Source organism: Gopherus evgoodei, chromosome 2 (genome assembly GCF_007399415.2).
Source record: "Gopherus evgoodei ecotype Sinaloan lineage chromosome 2, rGopEvg1_v1.p, whole genome shotgun sequence".
In the NCBI taxonomy this organism is placed as follows: domain Eukaryota; kingdom Metazoa; phylum Chordata; order Testudines; family Testudinidae; genus Gopherus; species Gopherus evgoodei.
The window spans coordinates 60,404,645-60,427,157 of record NC_044323.1 but is presented as its reverse complement, the minus strand read 5'-3'; the positions used below and the strand labels follow the sequence as shown (position 1 = coordinate 60,427,157).

The 22,513-nt window shown below is 43.5% G+C and overlaps 1 protein-coding gene across 1 annotated transcript; it reads left to right on the top strand.

Annotated features, from left to right (window-relative positions):
• The first annotated feature begins 1,985 nt into the window (after nucleotides 1-1,985).
• Nucleotides 1,986-21,408, top strand: TOMM7 (translocase of outer mitochondrial membrane 7). Its single transcript, XM_030550754.1, has 3 exons — nucleotides 1,986-2,195; nucleotides 14,584-14,632; nucleotides 21,179-21,408. Exons 1-3 carry the CDS (start codon nucleotides 2,093-2,095, stop codon nucleotides 21,192-21,194), a joined length of 168 nt encoding a protein of 55 aa, XP_030406614.1. The 5' UTR covers nucleotides 1,986-2,092; the 3' UTR covers nucleotides 21,195-21,408.
• Nucleotides 21,409-22,513: the final 1,105 nt, after the last annotated feature.

Below are 22,513 nucleotides of genomic sequence, written 5' to 3'. Positions count from 1 at the left end.
TTCATCTTGTTGAATTCAGACCAAATTCTCCAGTTTGTCAAGGTTGTTTTGAATTTTAATCCTGGCCTCCAAAGGGCATGGAACTATTTCAAAACTATTGCAGTAGAAAGGTGGTGAAGCACTGGACTAGGCTACCTAGGGAGGTGGTAGAATTTCCATCCTTAGAGGTTTTAAGGCCTGGTTTGACAAAGGCCTGGTAGGATGATTTATTTGAGGTTGGTCCTGCTTTGAGCAGAGGGTTGGACTAGATGACCTCCTGAGGTCTCTTCCAACCCTAATCTTCTATGGTTCTATGAACTCATGTGCCTTTATGATTCTCCCCCCATCCCCCATGCTAGTATTATTCTTTTGTACTCCTCCTTAGCAATTTGTCCATATTTTCACTTTTTGTAGGATTCCTTTTTGAATTTCAGGTCATTAATGAACTCCTGATGGAGCCATATTGGCCTTTTACTGCTCTTCCTATCTTTCATATCAGGATAGTTTGCAGTTGTCCCTTTAATACTGTCTCCTTGAGAAACTGCCAGCTCTCTTTAACTCCTTTTTCCCTTAGATTTTTCTTCCCATGGGATCTCACCTACCAGTTCTCTAAGTTTGTTAAAGTCTGCTTTTTTGAAGTGTAATTATTTTGTGATTCTTGCTCCTTTCTTTCCTTAGAATCATGAAACCTGTCATTTCATGATCACTTTCACCCAGATTTCCTTCTGCCTTCAGATGTTACCAATTTTTCCATTAGTCAGAATCAAGTTTAAAATGGGGATCCCCTTGGTTAGTTCCTACACTTTCTGGGGTGAAAAGTTGTCCCCAATACTTTCCAAGCACTTTCTGGAAATTTTGTGTTTTACTTATTATTTCTCCAACAGATGTCTGGCTAGGTAAAGTCCTCCATTACTACGACATCTGCTGTTTTGGCTATTTCTTCCTAGAAATGACTCATCCATCACCTCATGTCTATGGGGAAAAAGAAAAGATAAAGTAACCACAAAACTAGAAGAAACTGGTTTGAGTGAGCATAAAGCCTGTACTGGCAGGAGAGGAGAGTTTATAAGAAAACAAGAAACTTTAGCTATCTACACTAGTGTTTATGTCATCAGAAACTATGTTGCTCAGGTGAGTGAATACCCCTCACCCCTCGCCCCTCCCAAGTGACAGGAGTTACTCCGACATAAGCACTGGTGTGGACAGCACTATATCGGCAGCTCTGCCACTCATTGAGGTACTTTTATTATGCCAATGGCAGAGCTCTTTCCTGTCTGCATAGAGCCTTTTCACCAGATGCACTACATCACTGCACACGGAGACATGCCCTAATACATATGTATAAGAAAAGCTATTAAAACATTATACATAATTTGTGCAACAAAGGGAAGATGAAGCTGTGACTAGTCCAGTATTGGAAGGGACATGGTAGTGGTGAGATTGTCTTGATATGCTTCCCACTTGTAAGTAACTGATACGGTGTGGTAATATTTTGCCTTAATAGAGATGTTAGACCCATCAAGGGGGGTTTTAAGAACAGGTTGAACAAACATCAGTCATGTACTGTCCAGGTGTACTTGGCCCTGCCCCGGATGAGGGAGCTGGAATAAATGACCTCTGGAGGTCCCTGCAGCTCTGTGTTTCTATGATTGCAGACGACTGCCTGACAATGCGACCCGATGTGGGTTTGGCAGGCTTGTGGCTGGTAACGTGGACGGCAGGCTCCACAGCTGGGCCCAACAAGCAGTGCCAGTAATTGCTCCCAGGGCGCTGAGGCAGAGGCAGCCCGCGCGTGCGTTTGCGGCAGACGCGTTCAGGGGGTGACTGCGAGGCCCAGGCAGGCGCCTACCCGGAGTGCGGCCAGATCTCACTCCGTACGGACAAAGACCTAAGGGCGGGAACGAGACGCGGACACGTTCTCCTCCCCCGCGCTCGTCAACAGTCCCAACGCCCCGCCCCTCCCGAGTGTGTCCGCGCGCCCCGCCACCCCCGCGCAGCGCGATGTGGAAGGGCCTGAGCGGGTCGCTACGTCCCGGCTGTCCCGCGGCCGCCGCGCCTGCGCAGTTACAAGCCCTGAGGCCGCGCGCACCGCTCCCTGTCTCGCGTTGCCGGGATGCCGAAGCTGAGCAAAGAGGCCAAGCAGCGGCTGCAGCAGCTCTTCAAGGGCGGCCAGTTCGCCATCCGCTGGGGCTTCATCCCCGTCGTGCTCTATCTAGGTCAGTGCCCGGGGGCGGAGCCGCGCAGTCCCCGCTCGGGGGGGCCTGCCTGGTCACGGGGCCTACGGAGGGAACACTGCGCCGCCCACCCCCCCCCCCAGCTGGGGCGCGGGCTGGGGCACGCGGGGGAGCCCCTCCCCGGGAGATTCCGGGTCACGCGGGGGCCAGTCCCGCGCGCACCCCCAGCCGTTGGTGCCGGTTGGGCGGAGAGGCTGGCGCGTTCGGGCCGGGGGCCTCGCCAGACTCCTCCCTTCTGGCGGCCGTTGGACGAGGGGGCTCGTGAGCGCGCGGAGCCTTGTTCAGCCTTAACCCGCAGGGGCAGAGCCGCCTCCGCTCTGCAGAGCCGCCCCTTCCAAGGCCTGTTGTTGCCGGGGAGACCCGCCCCTTCCAGTGGCTGCAGGGAGGGAGACAAGGCCCCCATGTGCTCCGGAGCAGCCTCTTCCAATAGTTGCAGGCCGCGGCCTGGAGTGTGGCACCTAAGTTATCTGACTTCACCTAGGCCTGTGCTCCTTTAGGCCAGTGGCTCGCAACCTTCACAGGCCATGTCTACATCTAAAATTTTGCAGCGCTGGTTGTTACAGCTGTATTAGTACAGCTGTATAGGGCCAGCGCTGCAGAGTGGCCACACTTACAGCAACCAGCGCTGCAAGTGGTGTTAGATGTGGCCACACTGCAGTGCTGTTGGGCGGCTTCAAGGGGGGTTAGGGGAACGTGAGAGCAAACCGGGAAAGGAGACCAGCTTCGCTGCGGTTTGCTCTCGCGTTCCCGGAGCCACCCTGCAAACCGCAGGGAAGGAGACCTGCTTGCTCGGGGGTTCGGGGAACGAGAGAGCAAATCGGGAAAGGAGACCAGCTTCGCTGCGGTTTGCTCTCGTGTTCCCCGAACCACCCTGCAAACCGCAGGGAAGGAGACCTGCTTGCTCGGGGTTCGGGGAACGCGAGAGCAAGCCGGGGAAGGAGACCAGCTTGATTACCAGAGGCTTCCTCAGGTATGCTGGGATACCTGCTTATTCCACGGAGGTCAAGAAAAGCGCTGGTAAGTGTCTATACTTGATTACCAGCGCTGGATCCTCTACACCCGAGACAAAACGGGAGTACGGCCAGCGCTGCAAACAGGGAGTTGCAGCGCTGGTGGTGCCCTGCAGATGTGTACACCTCCTAAGTTGCAGCGCTGTAACTCCCTCACCAGCGCTGCAACTTTCTGATGTAGACAAGCCCCCAGACTAGTGTACCCCTTCCAGGAGTCTGGCTTGTCTTGTGCCCCCCCACTCCCAAGTGTCACCTGACTTAAAAACCTGCTTACTTACAAAACCAGACATGGAAACACACTTGTCACATCCCACGATTACTGAGAAATTGCTTGTTTTCTCATTTTGTCTGTATACAATTTTAGTTTATACTGACTTTGCAAGTGCTTTTTATGTAGCCTATTGTAAAACTAGGCAACTATCTAGATGAGTTGATGACCCTCTGGAAGACTTCTGTGTATTCCTGGTTGAGAACCACTGCTTTAGGGCATGGCTATGTTATGGAGAGGAGTGTGTGATTTTTATATATTAAGTCTTAGTTAGTAAAGACAAGGCCTTAGGTTCTGGCTGCCAACTACAGCCTTAGGCCACGTCCAGACTAGGAATTAAAATCGATTTTAGATACGCAACTTCAGCTACGCTCGTAGCTGAAGTCGAATTTCTAAAATCGAGGTACTCACCAGTCTGGACGGCGCTGCATCGATGTCCACGGCTCTCCGTGTCGATTCCGGAACTCCGTTCGGATTGATGGAGTTCCGGAATTGATGTAAGCGCGCTCGGGGATCGATTCACCGCGTCCAGACTAGACGCGATATATCGATCCCCGAGCAATCGATTTTAACCCGCCGATGCCGCGGGTTAGTCTGGACGAGGGCTTAGACTAGTCTACTCTTAAAAATTAGATCGACCTAGCTATGTCACTCTTGGCTTTGAAAAATATTGCACCCTATGCAATGTAGTTAGGCTAGTGGTTCTCAAACTTTTGTACTGGTGACCCCTTTCACATAGCAAGCCTCTGAGTGTGACACCCCTCCATATAAATTAAAACCACTTTTTGATGTATTTAACACTATTATAAATGCTGGAAGCAAAGCGGAGTTTGGGGTGGAGGTTGAAAACTTGTGACCCCCTGAGGAGTCCCAACGCCCAGTCTGAGAATTCGAGTGAGGCCAACCTAACCCCTCACTGTAGTCGTAGCTCGGTTGATTGAAGGATTATTCTGTCAACCTAGCTGCCACCTCTGGAAGCAGTAGATCTACTATGGTGATGGAAAAAACTCTTCTGTGAACATGTGAAGTGTCTACACTATGGTGACGTAGGTGCAGTGTCGTTGCTGTCATGTAGACATGGTCATAGAGAAAAGATGCCCAGCGCAAGAGTTTTGTTTGCATAGCACCAAAGTATGCTGGTCAAACTTTAAAAACAAATGAGGCAAAGTCTCTGCCCTAAGGAGCTTAGCCTTAGAAAAAAAGAGTGAGTTTGTGTTGTTGTGGTTGAAATGTAGCATGAAAGTCTGATTAAAAGGCTTTTGTTTTCCAATTAATAAATAACTCGAAAAATTAGGTCTTCTGTGTCCCCCATGTACTCTTTAATTGCATATGTTAAACCTATTACAATTTTGTGGATAAAACACCTTTATGATCAGTTTAAATTAAAAAACTTAGTATTCAAAATTCTATATGTAAATCACCTAAATTGACATTGAAAATCTCATCCTAGGAAATTACTCAAAATCACTCAACGTTGGTCTGTCTACACAAATAGGTTGTACTGCGTTAGCTACACCAATATACTGTCTGTATAAGGAGGAGAATAATTGATGTAGCTGCATCCACTCCATAAGTTCTATCAGACGAACTGATTTTTACAAAAGAATCACATTTCTAACAGAAATAGTTATGCCAGTGTAAAATACGCATGTAGACCAGGTGGCTTGAGTGACATGCCTGAGATCCCATGGAAGTTTGTCACAGGGCTGGGAACTGAACCCAGGGCTCCCAATTTCCATGGTAGTGCCCAAATCTTTGGACTGTTGTATACATTAAATATGTCAAGAAAGCAGTGAATAAATATGTTGACAAGCAACATGCCATATTTCCATAGCAGCTTTCTTTTTATTCTTATATATACATGTCACAAGTAAATTATTGAAACAGATTTATCCCAACTCATTAATTTAAAAGTTAGGAAGGGATGAAATTGGGAGAGTATGGGGGTCCCGGGTTAGGGGTGGGATCATGTGAGGGGTGGTCAGAGGGGTTACTCCCCTGACTCCCAGCTTCTCCCCTTCTCCCGCCCCTTTCTCCCCTCCCCCCCAAATCCCTACCAGTTGCCATCCCAGCCCGTCAGGGTAAGCAGCTGGTGTGCCGGGACACTTTGTTTACTTAGGTTTACCTCCTGCGGATGCTCAAGGTAAACAAACCATCTCGGCCCACTAACGGGTTAGCCTGATGGTCTGGGAGCCAAAGTTTGCTGACCTCTGAATTAAAAGGTCGGCTTATGAACAGGTTATAAAAAATTTCCATTTTTACTTATCCATCTTGTGGTGGGTTGGCTTATAAACTAACTGGCTTATGATCGAGTATATACGGTAATAGTTATTGTGCAATTGTTTCTTAATCGGCTGTAAACTTTTGCTGAAAATGTTGAGTTCCACTGAGCAATATTAGGTGAAGAGTTGGAACTGTTATCCTATAGTGTGCTGGAAAATAAAAAATGCACACAACTCTCCATCTATTGGAATCTTAGCCATCAAAATAACACACTACCTTACATCTGGTGTGATTTTTGTTATCTTTAGCTTCACAATAACTAAAATCGTAATGTGAGAAACAGCATGTATCATATCTGAAAACAGAATATCTCTAAAAGCCTACCAATGACAAGTGGTTTGATTATTCAGAAACCGGAAACAATAAATGTATGCTAAACCTATTTGAAAAAATTAAGATTGTGTGGCTAAGCACTCAGGAAAATCAAATAAGGGTGCCCTGATCACATTCTTAAAAGAACAAAAAAAAAAAGTACAATTTTTTTTCATTGGGAGCTGAGGAACAAAAAGTACAAGTAAAAGGCAGAGTACAAAGGTAGCATAAAACTTACTTTTGCACTTCCCTGATCTTGAGGCCATCAGTGCTGGGTAGGAGAGAGAGATGCTCCAGTGGTCTCTGAGGACCGAAGCTATAGGTGGGAATTAGTGCAGTTTAGGAGCATCTTGGCCATGTTCCTTTCCTCTGACCATGCTGCCTATTCTGGCAATAGTACCAGGGATGGCTGTGTTAGTTCTGTAGTGTTGGAGGATCCCTCTTGCACCAGCAAATGAAGGATTTATGATTGGAATCCTTCAACAGTGCAGTGCAAAGTGTTCACACAGCACCTGAGGATCAGACTTTAATACTGTTTATATTCCAGACAAACAGTGTATTGCAGTTGTTTATGCAAAAAACATAGTAAATCATGCTTGCATTTCTGTAGTGTATTTTGTATACTTGGTTTTTAGCATGTTAAAATATGACTTCTTGCTTTTAAAAATTATTCTTACTTGCTGTTGTCTGATGAACATAAAAGGTATATATATGTAAGTAAAGTTAGGAAAAAATAGTATAGTGTACTTTTTTGGACCTAGAATGTGGTTATGTGAATAAATCGGGTGAGAAACTATGGCCCATGAGCCGGATCTGGCTCATCAGGGCTTTGGATCTGGCCTGTGGAATTGCCAGCCCTGTGGTGCAGCTGGGCTAAGGCAGGCTTCCTGCTTGCCCTGGTTCTGTGCCGCTCCCAGGAGCGGCTGGCACCATGTCCCTGCAGCCCCGGGCGGGAGGAGACAGAAGGCTCTGTGCACCGCTCTCGCCTGCAGGCACCGCCCCCCACAGCTCCCATTGGCTGGGAACTGGGAACCATGGCCAGTGGGAGCTTCAGAGGAGGTACCTGCAGGCGAGGGCAGCACACAGAGCTTCCCACCCCAGAGGCCTTGAGCCCCTTTCTGCACACCGCACACACCCCACACTCCCTCTTGCACCTTAACCCCCTCCCCAAGCCCTACATTCATGGCCCTGCTTGCAGTTTCCCCACCCAGATGTGGCCCTTGGGTCAAAAAGTTTGCCCATCCCTGGATTAAATGATAGGAATGTATTCACAAAAAAAGAGCACAGTTGAGATTGCATGTAACTTTGGTATGTCTTTACTTGGGAGGCCTTAATTGTGTAACCTTATTCTAGTTTCTCTGATGGAACTGCTTAGCCTTTTTTTGAAGTCCATAATCTGGAATTCCTTTGCTGAAACACGAGAATGCTTTGTTCCTTGCACAGTGTGCACTCCCCTGGAGTTCTGCCTCGTAAACAACATATTGAATAGGTTATAACGAAGGAAGTCTCATGCCTCACTCTTTTCATACTTAAAACTGCAACATGTTTGAGGTTGCAGCTTTCTTCCGCATACTAAGTAACTAAATTAGTTCAGTATCAGAGGGGTAGCCGTGTTAGTCTGGATCTGTAAAAGCAGCAGAGAATCCTGTGGCACCTTATAGACTAACAGATGTTTTGGAGCATGAGCTTTCGTGGGTGAATACCCACTTCGTCAGATGCATGTGGTGGAAATTTCCAGGGGCAGGTATATATATGCAGGCAAGCTAGAGATAATGAGGTAAGTTCAATCAGGGAGGCTGAGACTCTGTTCTAGCAGTTGAGGGGTAAAAACCAAGGGAGGAGAAACTGGTTTTGTAGTTGGCAAGCCATTCAGATCTTTGTTTAATCCTGAGCTGATGGTGTCAAATTTGCAGATGAACTGAAGCTGAGCAGTTTCTCTTTGAAGTCTGGTCCTGAAGTTTTTTTGCTGCAGGATGGCCACCTTAAGGTCTGCTATAGTGTGGCCAGGGAGGTTGAAGTGTTCTCCTACAGGTTTTTTTATATTGCCATTCTTAATATCTGATTTGTGTCCATTTATCCTTTTCCATAGCGACTGTCCAGTTTGGCCGATGTACATAGCAGAGGGGCATTGCTGGCATATGATGGCGTATATTACATTGGTGTACGTGCAGGTGAATGAACCGGTGGTGGTGTGGCTGATCTGGGTTAGGTCCTGTGATGGTGTCGCTGGTGTAGATATGTGGGCAGAGTTGGCATCGAGGTTTGTTGCATGGATTGGTTCCTGAGCTAGAGTTACTATGGTGCGGTGTGCAGTTACTGGTGAGAATGTTTCAGGTTGGCAGGTTGCCTGTGGGCGAGGACTGGCCTGCCACCCAAGGCCTGTGAAAGTGTGGGATCATTGTCCAGGATGGGTTATAGATCCCTGATGATGCATTGGAGAGGTTTTAGCTGGGGACTGTATGTGATGGCTAGTGGAGTCCTGTTGGTTTCTTTCTTGGGTTTGTCTTGCAGTAGGAGGCTTCTGGGTACACGTCTGGCTCTGTTGATCTGTTTCCTTATTTCCTCGTGTGGGTATTGTAGTTTTGAGAATGCTTGGTGGGGATTTTGTAGGTGTTGGTCTCTGTCTGAGGGGTTAGAGCAGATGCCGTTGTACCTCAGTGCTTGGCTGTAGACAATGGATCGTGTGATGTGCCCGGGATGGAAGCTGGAGGCATGAAGGTAGGCATAGCGGTCGGTAGGTTTTCAGTATAGGGTGGTGGTAATGTGACCATCACTTATTTGCACCGTGGTGTCTAGGAAGTGGACCTCCTGTGTAGATTGGTCCAGTCTGAGGTTGATAGTGGGGTAGAAGCTGTTGAAATCGTGGTGGAATTTTTCCAGACTCTCCTTCCCATGGGTCCAGATGATGAAGATGTCATCAATGTAGCGTAGGTAGAGAAGGGGCGTGAGTGGACGAGAGCTGAGGAAGCGTTGTTCCAGGTCGGCCATAAAAATATTGGCATATTATGGGGCCATGCGGGTGCCCATAGCGGTGCCACTGATCTGGAGATATATATTGTCATCAAATTTGAAATAGTTGTGTGTGAGGATAAAGGCACAGAGCTTAGCAGCCAGTTGTGCTGTGGCATCATCAGGGATAGTGTTCCTGACAGCTTGTATTCCATCTGTGTGCGGGATGTTCATGTAGAGAGCCTCTACATCCATGGTGGCTAGGATGGTGTTTTCTGGAAGGTCACCAATGCTTTGTAGTTTCCTCAGGAAATCAGTGGTGTCACGGAGATAGCTGGGAGTGCTGTTGGCATAGGGTCTGAGTAGAGAGTCCACATATCCAGACAGTCCTTCAGTGAGAGTGCCAATGCCCGAGATGATGGGGCATCCAGGATTTCCGGGTTTGTGGATCTTGGGTAGTAGATAGAATGACCCTGGTCGGGGCTCTAAGGGTATGTTGATTTGTTCTGGTGTTAGTGTAGGGAGTGTCCTACACTATTAGTTCAGTACCTTTGCACATAGCCTTCCTTTGCTTAGATAATTGGTGAAAAGTATTTTTTTAAATAATTCCACACATACTGTGTATGCATAAAATGCACCTTTCCCCTCATTCCTGTGAATCTGTTAATTTAAAAACAGTTATCACTGGAAGGCTCGCTCCCTAGACTACTTGCACAATTTTAACTTTCTAATAAGGCAAAATCAGTGTTACAACTTTTTATATATTTTTTTTACAGTAGTAAACAAATGTTTTGCCCTAAAGCAGCTGAATGTTTTGTTAAAACCAAAGCAAATCTTTTGTCAGGTAATGAACAGGACTAGGAAACTTTAGCATGAAAAGTGAAAGTTTCAAAAGTTGTAAGCTACTGAAAACAGGGTTAGAAAGGAGATGCGTATGCACCTTTACTACAATTGTCATGTTTCTGCTGTAATGTGATTGTCCTTTTGTTGCTAGAGGCATATTTTTTGTTTTAAGAAATTTAATAGACTGGCATTGTTTTCTGAAGGAAATATTCTTAATGCTGTTATTAAGTATAGTAGTTCAAAATGAGAAATTGAAGTACAGACTTCATCTTAGAATATTGTTAAAATCCTACAAGACACAAAGGAAAATAACATCTGAATTAACATTTAAATAAACCTATTATTTCTGTTTCTGATAAAATCAAATGCAAATTAAATATTATTGCCCTGAACCAAATATAGGATCACAATGGATAAAATTAAATGATATTTTTAAATTAAAAAATTAGAGTATGTCTACACAGCCGACGTTAAAGCGCTGCTGCAGAAATGCATTAACATGGCTGTTTAGTCATACTTCCAGCACTAGAAGAGAACTCTCCTGGCACTATAAAAAAAATGTAATAAAACCACCTATGTGAGGGGAATAATTATCTATACTGCCACTTTACAGTGCTCAAACTTGCATCACTCAGGGGTGTTTTTTCACACCCATGAGCGAAGAAAGTTTCAGTGCTGTAAGTGGCAGTGTAGACAAGGCCTTAGTGTTTTTTTCTTTAAATTGGATTTGTTTTAGATATATTTTTAAAAGAATAAATCTGTTTAAAATTTGAAACTGACAACCTTCATTAACCCCAAACTTATTATAATCTGTTGTTGTCATTTGAATTGAACAAAAAATAATATTCAGGTAGTACATGTTTGCCACCAAAGTTTTAAGGAAATTAAACCACTGAATTGGTGGAAGTCGCTGGCTAAGCAACTGGAACTAGGATTTGTTAAAGTGCTAAACTAGTTTCTGACAGCAGTAGCCTCTGGCAGGTGTGAAGAGACTATTTTCTTCTTTTCAATTTATTCAGCTTGATTATTCAGAGTTGAGAAACTTATTGGAAGTTAAAGCAGGAAAGCTTGTTTTCTTCTTTCAAATGAATAAAAAAAAAGGTGTGAGGTGAGATTTGTTAGTTCTAAAATCTCAAAAGACATGGTGATGGAAAGAATCGGTTCAATTCACTAACTACAACTACTTGCCTTTTAAAATAAATTACTTAGTTTTAAATGCACGTTTGATTAAGCTATCTTCCCTTATGTATCCAATACATTTAAGATCGCTTTAGTTAGCTAATTAAAAGCAAATTTGAAAATGTTATTTTGTACCTTTTTATAATTGAATTCCAGTTTCTATCCAAATGCAGCTTGACACACATCATGAGTAAAAAAATTAGTAACCTAGTAAATAAAAAAAGCATCCTTCACCATTTTCTGACATAAGGAAAATATGAAAATTAAAGAATCTGAATAAATATTTATGTTAAGCAATACATTTGCTTTAAAAAAGGTGTATAAATACTAATGTATTTTCCTGGTTAGCAAACAGTAGCATATTTAGTGTAAAGGCTATATTTAGTTGAAAATCAACATGTTTACCAACAGTGAGAATCAGTTTTTCTCTAGAGGGGAATAAAAAGGACAAATATGAAATTAAACTAAAATAATGATTTTGATCAAAGTTTTCTGCTTGCTGACTTAAATGTTGTTTTAAGTTGCAGCTTGTATTAGAGAATCAGTTCTACAAGTTTTCCCTTTAATAACTGTCAGCAGTCCAAAGTGGAAAATACAGCATTTGAAAGTTAATGGGTCAGATTCTTCCTTGCATTCTCAAATCATACTTTGGCTGTTTGTTCAAGGCCTGATCTAAAGCCCGCTGAAATCAGTGGAGGTCTTCCCATTGTCTTCAATGGCCTGTGAATCACATAGGCCCTTAGTAATTATATATCAGAGAGGAAAGACCTTTCTTTATAGAAATGGTACAGAGTGATGTGTAAAATATATTTTGAACATTGCATGTGCTTCACTTTTCCAAACTTTACTGTAAATTTGTAATTTGGTCAATATATTCAGTGCCTTTGAAGCAAAAATCATGCTTTTTTGTACCATAAAGTTACTTTAATAAATTAGAATTTTTTTGAATTCTAATTGAAAGCGTTAATCCTCAATACAAATTGCTTTTATTTTTAAAACTGTGCATTAGCAGATTGTCAAGTATCTTATTTTCTTGACAATCATTGTTTTGTGTAACCTTTTAAATAGCACTAGTACTAATGTAGGATTTGAAGAGTTTATTTTTAGTGCTGGCACAATCATTTTTAATTGTTATGAATGGTGCTAACAATTTTTAATTCATTTAAAGTAGGGCTGTCAAGTGATTAAAAATGAATGGCAATTAATCACGCGATTAAACAATAGTAGAATACCATTTAAATATTTTTGCATATATTTTAAAATATATTTGAATTACAACACAAAATACAAAGTGTACCGTGCTCACTTTATATTTTTGATTTTAAGTATTTGCACTGTAAAAAACCCAAAAAATAGTATATTTTTTTACCTAATTCAAGTATTGTAGCACAATCTCTTTATCATGGAAGTCGAACTTACAAAAGCAGAATTATGTGCAAAAAAACTGCATTCAAAAATAAAACACTGTAAAATCTTAGAGCCTGGAAGTCCACTCAGTCCTATTTCTTGTTCAGGCAATCACTCAGACAAAGAAGTTTGTTTTCATTTTCAGGAGATAATGCTGCCTGCCTCTTGTTTACAATGTCAACTGAAAGTGAGAACAGGTGTTCTCATGGCACTGTTGTAGCCGGCATCGCAAGATATCTATGTACTGGATGCACTAAAGATTCATATGTCCCTTCATCTTCAACCACCATTCCAGAGGACATGAGTCCATGCTGATGATGGGTTCTGCTTGGTAACAATCCAAAGCAGTGCAGAGCGACACATGTTCATTTTAATTATCTGAGTCAGATCCCACCAGCAGAAAGTTGATTTTTCTTTTTTGGTGGTTCGGGTTCTGCAGTTTCCGCTTTAAGACTTCTGAAAGCATGCTGCACACCTCCTCCCTCTCAGATTTTAGAAGGCACTTCAGATTCTTAAACTTTGGGTTGAGTGCTGTAGCTATCTTTAGAAATTGCACATTGATATTTTCTTTGAATTTTGTGAAATCTGCACTGAAAGTGTTTTTAAAATGAACAACATGTGCTGGGTCATCATCCGAGACTGTGATAACATGAAATGTATGGCAGAATGCAGGTAAAACAGAGCAGGGGACATACAATTCTCCCCCAAAGAGTTCAGTCACAAATTTAATTAATGCATTATTTTTTTAACAAGTGTCATCAGCAGGGAAGCATGTCCTTTGAAATGGTGGTTGAAGCATAAAGGGGCATGTGATTGTTTAGCATATCTGGCATGTAAATACCTTGCACTGCTGGCTACAAAAATACCATGCAAATGCCTGTTCTCACTTTCAGGTGACATTGTAAATAAGAAGAGGGCAGCATTATCTCCTGTAAATGTAAACAAACTTATTTGTCTTAGCAATTGGCTGAACAAGAAGTAGGACTGAGTGGACTTGTAGGCTTTGAAGTTTTACATTGTTTTGTTGTTAAGTGCAATTATATAAGAAAAACAATCTACATTTGTAAGTTGCACTTTCACGATAAAAAGATTGCAGTACAGTACTCGTATGAGGTGAATTGAAAAATGCAATTTCTTTATCATTTTTACAGTGCAAATATCTATAATCAAATAATACACACTTTGGTTTCAATTACAACAGAATACAATATGTATGAAAATGTAGAAAAACATCTAAAATATTTGATAAATTTTCAGTTAGTGTTCTAAAACAGTGTGATTAATTTTTTTTCAGTTAATCGCGTGAGTTAACTGTGATTCATTGACAGCCCTAATTTATATTCAAATATACTTTAAGTGCTATATAAATCTTGTATCTGATAAACATTGCTTGTTAAAGTACAAAGGTAATGTGTTTAAAAATATTGTGAAAAAATATATGCTGTAATTGGCTATTTGGAGAGTTATGTAACTTGCTAAAACTGAATAAACCTGTGCATACCAATTTAAATTTTTGGAAGTACGGGGGGTGGGGGATGGGGAGGTGGAGGGGAGAGAGAAAATATAGGCTTGTCTTATACTTTCCTCCTCTTGAATGGATTTTCTGTTCTCTCCTGTTTGCTTAAAAGATAAGAAAGGAAAATCTTGTTTCATGACATATTAATGAAAGAGTTTCAGAGGGACCTTAAATGGGTTTTCCCATTTCTTTCTTGTTTCACGTAATTAACTTTACCCATTGGTTCTGTTCCCCGCACAATTCACGTTATGATTAACAGCTGGGGATGCGTATATTAGCTGGAAGTAATCTGAGTGTCTTCCTCTAAATGTTATGTTGCTTTCTGAACAAGATAACAAAAGATGTAGCTTTAGTATGGGTGATAAAGGTTAGTCACTACGAAATTTTAGAGCAAGACAGTCCATTAAAATACTGCTAACAAGATGTGCTAATCTTAAAATATTGAGAAGAATGTGAGGTTTCTATATTTGTTAGGGTACGATTTGTGTGCATATATAATTGTTTTTTGACAGCTTTTTTAACTTTACTTAATTTGAGAGTGGGGAAAGAACCCCAACCTTGTTTTGGTTAGCTGCTGATATAGGTATACATTTGTTATTTCAGGTTTTAAGAGAGGTGCAGATCCTGGAATGCCTGAGCCAACTATTTTGAGGTACGTATACATCTGTAAATACACATGCAAAAATAATGCAGAAAGCTAGGAAAGAAAACAAAACTTTAGGCTCAGATGTCCCGTGTCATCGTCCCTCCCCCCATCTAGGCATTAACTGCCAGGAAATGCTATCTTCATTGATCATTGTCATCATAGTTTGAGAACTTCCTTCATTATGGGCTTCTTGTCAAAATTGAATTTTTAATTAGCCTGTTAGTCATTAAGATTGATAGTCAAAGGGAGAACTAGTAAGTCATGAAAGAACGTGAAAATTATTTAAAGCACCACCACTGTGCTCCAACATGTCTGAAATGAAGTTTGTACAGTGAGAAGGCAGGATGTGCTGCTATAGGAGGGTATTTATTTCTCTTCTGATAGGAAGGAGCCCCATATCTTGTCGTCTGCAGCCACAAATGGTGGGAGAGTGCCTCTGTATGGGCATTGCAAATGGTGGGAGAGTGTGTCTCTCCACACATGCGAAGTTCTCCAACTGAATTTTTTTTTTTTTTTTTAAAATACAACAGTGATTTGGGACACTTCACATTTCCCCTCTTAAGCCTGTGGGCTTGGCTACACTGGAGAGTTGCAGCGCTGGTGATGGGGTTACAGCGCTGCAACTCACTCTGTGTCCACACTTGCAAAAGACGGCCAGCGCTGCAACTCCCTAGTTGCAGAGCTGGCTGTACACCTGGTCTGCTTGGGGTGTAGCGATTCTAGCGCTGGTGATGCAGTGCTGGTCATCAAGTGTGGACACCAAAAGTGCTTTTATTGGCCTCCAGGGTATTAGGAGGTATCCCAGCATACTTTTTCAGCCACTCTGCTCATCGTTTCACACTCTACTGCCCTGGGCTCCGGTGACCCACCCTTTAAATGCCCCGGGAATTTTAAAAATCCCCTTCCTGTTTGCTCAGCCAGGTGTGGAGTGCAATCAATCAATCAATCAGTGACCATGCGTCCACGCCCCAAACGAGCCCCAGCATGGAACACTTCCGAGCTGCAGTACCTCATCAGTGTTTTGGGAGAGGAAGCTGTGCAGTCGCAGTTGCGCTCCAGCCGTAGAAATTATGATACCTATGGGCAGATATCAAAGTCCTTGCTGCTAAGGGGCCATGAACGGGATGCATTGCAGTACAGGGTAAAAGTAAAGGAGCTGTGTAGTGCCTATTGCAAAGCCCATGAGGGAAACTGCCGCTCAGGAGCTGCCCCCACGACCTGCCGTTTTTACAAGGAGCTGGATGCCATACTTGGTTGTGACCCCACTGCCAATCCGAGGAGCACGATGGAGAGTTCAGAGCAGGGAGAAGTGGGGGAGGGTGTAGATGAAGCAGAGAGTGAGGCTACTGGGGTGGAGGGAAACACCCCGGAGTCCCAGGAGGCATGCAGCCAGGAGCTCTTCTCAAGCCAGGAGGAAGCTAGCCAGTCACAGCAGCTGGAACTTGTTGGTGAAGAAGAAGCAGAAGAGCGGGTTCCCGGTAAGCAGATTTTATTTTTAGGATGGAACTGTTTTGGGAGAGGAGGGTGGGGGTTATGGCTACCTGCATGCATGCCTAGATGTGGAAAAGCCCATTGATTTGGTTTATCACGTCTCTGTAATCGGCCTCGGTAATCTCTTCAAAAGTGCCCACGCTCTGGCTGAAAATGTGCTTGCGCGAGTTTATAGGGAGAGCAACCGTGGTCCTTGTCCCAGTCAGGCTAACGCGTCCGTGCCACTGTGCTGTGAGGGGTGGGGGGACCATTGCTACACACAGGCAAGCTGCATAGGGACCAGGGAGGAATCCACATTGCTGTAGAAGACCCTCTCTCTCTTCCCAGATAACACGCAGCAGTGATATATCTGGCAGTAGAAAATCCTGTTGAAAATGTAGGGATAGTGTTCAGTGCAGGTCCCCCCCAGCTGCTCTCTGCTTTCCCCAATGCACAGAAACCCCAGTGAGCCCTGACTCAAGCAGTTCCCCTTCCCAGGTGAGTCGCGGCAGAAACACTCACCCCAGTACTCGCCATGTCTTCGCTGCTGTGGCCTCTCTGTGCTATGTTTTCTATGTGTAAATGATGCTACAAATAGTCTACGAACTCCTTCACTGTGATAATAAACAATGTAGCCTCTGTATTAAATGTTTCTATTTCTGTTTTTTTCAGTGTCCTTGAATCCTCCAGCCCTATCACAGCCTGCTCAAAGACTACAGAACTTGAGGAAGAAGCCAAGGAAAAACAAGGAAGATTTCGTCAAAGCAGTTATGAATCAGTATGCCAGAGAGAGTTAAAGGCTGCAGGACTGGAGTGAGAAAATGCATGAGTGGAGGGAAACACAGAGCAGAAGAAAGGAATTGGCTACCAGGAAAAGCACAAAGCTGCTGATAAGCCTCCTGACACGCCAGACGGACTGTATGCAGTCTCTCGTAGCCATGCAGGCAGATCAGTACCATGCTAACCCCCACCCCTACCCCAAAGCTCTCTCCCTTGTTCCCCAGTGTTTGTTCAAAACACCTTTCTCCAGCAGCCTGGTTCTTACCACCACCAGCTGCCCCCAACACCTGTACGTTCACCTACCAGCCCTGAGAACTACAACCCTTACCCTATGCACTCAACCCCCATCACTATGCAGCATATTAATCCTGAAGTGCAGCAGGCATTGAACGGCAATCCAGGCAGGACATATTCAAATCTCTGAATGTACAGTCCACCACCCTACCCCCCTGCTCTTTTATGTACTGTATTTTGAATAAATGATTTCTTGGCTTTTAAAACATTTTTTATTATTGCAGAAAGTGAGAAATACTGTACCCCAAGGGAAAAACAGGCACGGCAAATCATTGTAACCACTGCACTTCACACCCGTGCAAGGCACCAAACATTACTGTTGGCTTTCAGCCTCAAATTGCTCCCTTAAGGCATCCCTAATCCTTGAAGCCCTCTGCTGGGCCTCTCTAGTAGACCTGCTCTCTGGCTGTGCAAATTCAGCCTCTGGGCATCGAACCTCGGAGGTCCATTCCTCACTGAATGTTTCACCCTTCCCTTCACAAATATTATGGAGGGTACAGCACGCGGATATAGCAGCGGGGATGCTGCTTTCCCCCAAATCTAGCTTCCCATAAAGACACCTCCAGCGCCCTTTTAAACAGCCAAAAGCACACTCCACAGTCATTCAGCACCTGCTCAGCCTGTAGTTGAACCGGTCCTTGCTCCTGTCAAGCTTCCCTGTATATGGTTTCATGAGCCATGGCATTAAGGGGTAAGCGGGGTCTCCAAGGATCACAATGGGCATTTCGACGTCCCCTACTGTGATCTTGTGGTCTGGGAAAAAAGTCCCGGCCTGCAGCTTCCTGAACAGGGCACTGTTCCGAAAGATGCGTGCATCATGCACCTTTCCAGGCCATCCTGAGTAAATATCAGTGAAACGCCCAGGGTGATCCACAAGCATTTGGAGAACCACAGAGAAATACCCCTTGCGAATAACGTACTCGGATGCCAGGTGGGGTGGTGCCAGAATAGGAATATGTGTCCCATCTATCGCCCCTCCACAGTTAGGGAAACCCATTTGTGCAAAGCCATCCACAATGTCCTGCACGTTTCCCAGAGTCACAGTTCTTCTTAGCAGGGTGCGATTAATGGCTGTGCAAACTTGCATCAGCACCATTCCAACGGTGGACTTTCCCACGCTAAACTGGTTCGCCACCGATCGGTAGCTGTCTGGAGTTGCCAGCTTCCAGATTGCAATAGCCACCCACTTCTCCACTGGCAGGGCAGCTCTCAATCTCGTGTCCCTGTGCCGCAGGGTAGGGGCGAGCTCAGCACACAGTCCCATGAAAGTGGCTTTTCTCATCCGAAAGTTCTGCAGCCACTGCTCGTCATCCCAGGCTTGCTGGACGATGTGATCCCACCACTCAGTGCTTGTTTCCCGAGCCCAAAGGTGACGTTCCACGGTGCTGAGCACGTCCATTACTGCCAAAAGCAAGTTAGTGCCTTGCACGTCAGGCGAATCAATATCATCGTCTGACTCCTCACTGTCACTTTGGAGCTGAAGGAATAGCTCAGCTGCCAAACATGATGTGCTGACAACATTCATCAGCAAGGTCCTCAGCAGCTCGGGCTTCATTTGTAACAGAAATCTCACTGCAGACTCACAATGGCGCCAAACTGCTTGGAATGTGTAGCGATGCACCACGGGGCGTTGGGACAGGAAGCGGAATGACCCGCACCCTTCTGTCCCCTTCCCACAACCCACAGCGCCAAAATGGGACGAGGTGATCTGTGGGATAGCTGCCCACAATGCACCACTCTCAACAGCGCTGCTAATGCTGCAAATGTGGCCACACTGCAGCGCTGGTAGCTGTCAGTGTGGCCACACTGCAGCGCTGTCCCTACACAGCTGTACGAACACAGCTGTAACTCCCAGCGCTGCACAAATGTAAGTGTAGCCATACCCTGTGAGTTTACTGCTCATTTAGACTTTTCATAGCTCCTCTGTTCATTCTTTTTATGCAAGCTCTTCCTCCTGCACCTCTGAACAGCTCCACTGCTTTGTATTGTAAATTAAAAAAAAAAAAACATAACACCCACACCCAGACACATTCTGGAGTGGAGATAGTGCCATGTACTGCAAACTTGCCTGTGCTTCTGAATAGATAGGCCAGCTACACGAGCAGCTTTCCAAGTCCTCCATTACATACCAAGACTAGAAGACTGGGTAATTGTATGTTGTTAAAACTCTAGGAGAGAATCATTTATGTGAAAGTGTCTTATTACTAGAACTACAAATAGTGCATTGATGCGTATTATTTTCTTCTTTTTTGGAATGAGATAAATGAGAGCCACTCTAACAATCAGCTGGCATAACACTTTTACTACCTTTTCTTTTTTTTTTAATCCAAGCAGCTCTAGAATCGATATGACTGGGAGATGGTTGATACTTGGCAGGCCTTACTAGGAAGTGCCTTTGAACAGTCTAATGAAAACTTTTTTTGATTAATGGAGTTACGACCTTTTGACAAATAGCGTCTTATGCACATACAGTACTTTGCAAAGCTTGTAGTTATGCAGCTGAAGAAGGTTGTGCTTCACCGCTAATTTAGGAATGAAGTTTAGTAGTGACTGACTCAGATCTCTGTGGTATACTCTTGGTGTTATGAGGTAATATTGGCAAAGCCCTTTGAGAGAGGGATCCTTTTCACTTCTGTTCATTTGGAATGGTGTTCTAGTGTTGTCCAAGCAAATAGGTTAACTTGAGAGGGGAGCAATTCTTTCTAAAAAATAAAATGTAGAAAATTCCATTTAAAAAGCTACATAAATAGAATTAATTTGTTACGTTAGGCATGCAAAACTCTGGAAATGGAAGTTAAGGTTAGACCCCTGTGAGTATGCATTATGATAGATTAAATTACATGAGCGCATAAAAATATAATGTAATATGTTTATAAAGCACGCAGGGAATGAGAAAAGGTGCCAGCCTCATTTAAGGGATATCTTGTAAGTTATATGAGGCATAATATTGTATTTGAGAAACAGTAGATGATGATGTAAAAGATTGTATCTATGTATGTACATAAGGGGAAAGAGTTAACATTGTTTCATTCCTACCTTTGATTACTCTTAATTCAACCTTAATGTTCTCTAGATACTGTGTTTTGAGGAAATATTAATGCGTCACATGTAAATATTGGGTTTTATCTGAGGATCTTCACACAGTTTAAGAAGAGTAAGCCTCACAGCATCCTTGAGATAGGGACATTCTATACCTGCTTTATAGATGAGGAAACATGTGTAGAGCAGAGAAGTTAAGTGATTTGGTGATGATTGTTAGACAAATGCTTCACTGTAACTCTTCTGTTTATTGAAAAAGACATTCATGGAAGGAGGCCAATGCTGCTGCTTTTTTTTTTTTTTTAAGTACTGAATAAAAAGTGAAAAATCTTGACAAATGTCTTTGTTGCAGTGCCAGTAACTTAGTAATACTGCACTGAAACTGATTTAATATAAAGGGATGGTATAGTAAGATACTATTGAGCCTAGCCAGTAACCAGATACCCACAACCCCTCCCGTCACCCCAGAGCCCGGACATTCGTGCATCCCCCCCTTCTTCCCAGAGCCCAGCCGTGGACCCCACAGCACAGACACGCACCCCCTCTACCCCTCAGAGCCCGGAGAGTAGGAGAAACAGCCTGATGCTCCATCCCAACTTGTGTGGAGTTTCCTGCATGCCACCATCTCCTTCCCTCAGGGCATGCTGGGAACTGCAGCAGTCGGGAGCTATCTAGCTCCCTTCCCTTGCCCCCACAGTGTCTTCTGTGTGTGAGCTGGTCTCTGCAGAGTGGTGGCCAATAGCACTGCAGCCCATTTCTATTGGGGAGTGGGGAGAGAAATACTGCATACACGACATGAATTTCTGCAAAATTCTTCATTGCACAGTGGTGCAGTTTTCCCCCAAGTGTAGTAATGTGTATTGAGCCAGAGTTGTACATCCTGTCTTGTGTTTAGAAAGACCCATGTTATTTCTTTGTTACTTTAAAATATATATTACAAATCTAACTTTAATTTTCTGTCTATTTTAGTCTACTTTGGGGATGAAAGATTGGCCATACTGTACAGGAACCATTTGATGGACAGAGAAAATGAAGATGTGAACCTTCACAAGGCTAAAGAAGGAGTACGTTTTATCACATTACACTAGCTGGCCTGAACAGCTTCCTGATGGCATAGATGTACATACAACAAAGTGGAATATATGTTGACCTAATTTATTTGGTTTACAGTGAAATTAAATAAATACAGTTTGAATCCATGTGTATAGTCTCTAATCCTTTAAGGTTAATATAATGGGGGAAATCTTGCTTTTTTGAGTTTAAAAAGTAATTATTTTTAAATTCAATGTCACACTTTTTAGTGCAAGTGTATTGATCCTTTTAATCTATGGTGTTGTCCTTAACACCTGAGTGTGTCTTGAAGTTTCAGAATACAAGTTCACTATAAAATAACAAACTAATTTGACTAAATTACTGTTAGTATGTCTCTAACCTGTTGCTGTCTTATAAGGCACTTCATCATTCAACCTTTCTACTTAATTCTTGCTTATTGTGATCTTCCTAGCACAGGCTACTCTACCATCCATCACTTAAGATTAGTCCTTTGAGTGTTATGAAGTGTAAAGCTGTAATTATCTTACTTTTGTAATCTAAGGCTATGTCTATACTACCGTGGTAAATTGACCTAAGCTATGCAACTCCAGCTATCTGAATAACGTAGCTGGAGTCCATGTACCTTAGGTTGAGTTACCGCGGGGGGGGTCGATGGGAGAATTTACCTTACTCTTCTTGTTGGGGGTAGAGTACAGGGGTCGACTGGAGAGCGATCTGTTGTCTATTTGGTGGGTCTTCACTAGACCTGGTGGATTGATCTCAGAGCGTTAAGCTCAGCTGTAGTGTAGACCTGCCCTAAGTGTCAGAATTGTCCTCAAAATCGAGGAGTCCTTGTGGCACTTTAGAGACTAATACATTTATTAGGAAAACAGTTTAGTAGAAGAACACTTCAATCTCCCTGGTCATTCAATAACAGACTAAAAAGTGGCAGTTCTTCCAAAAAAAAAAAAAACTTCAAAACCAGACTCCAATGAGAAACTGCAGAACTGGAATTAATTTGCAAACAACACCATCAAATAAGGCCTGGGAGTGGATGGGTCACTACAGATACCAAATCAGTTTGTTCGTCTCTAGGGTGCCACAAGTACTCCTCGTTTGTTTTTATCAAAACTAATTTTCCCTTGCTAAATACTCACACCGTGTCAACTGTTTCAAATGGGCCACCTTGTTTACATTGGCCTCATTAACACTACAAAAGTGATTTCGACTCCTCCTTGTCAACTGTTGAGAATTGCCTACTTCCAACTTAAA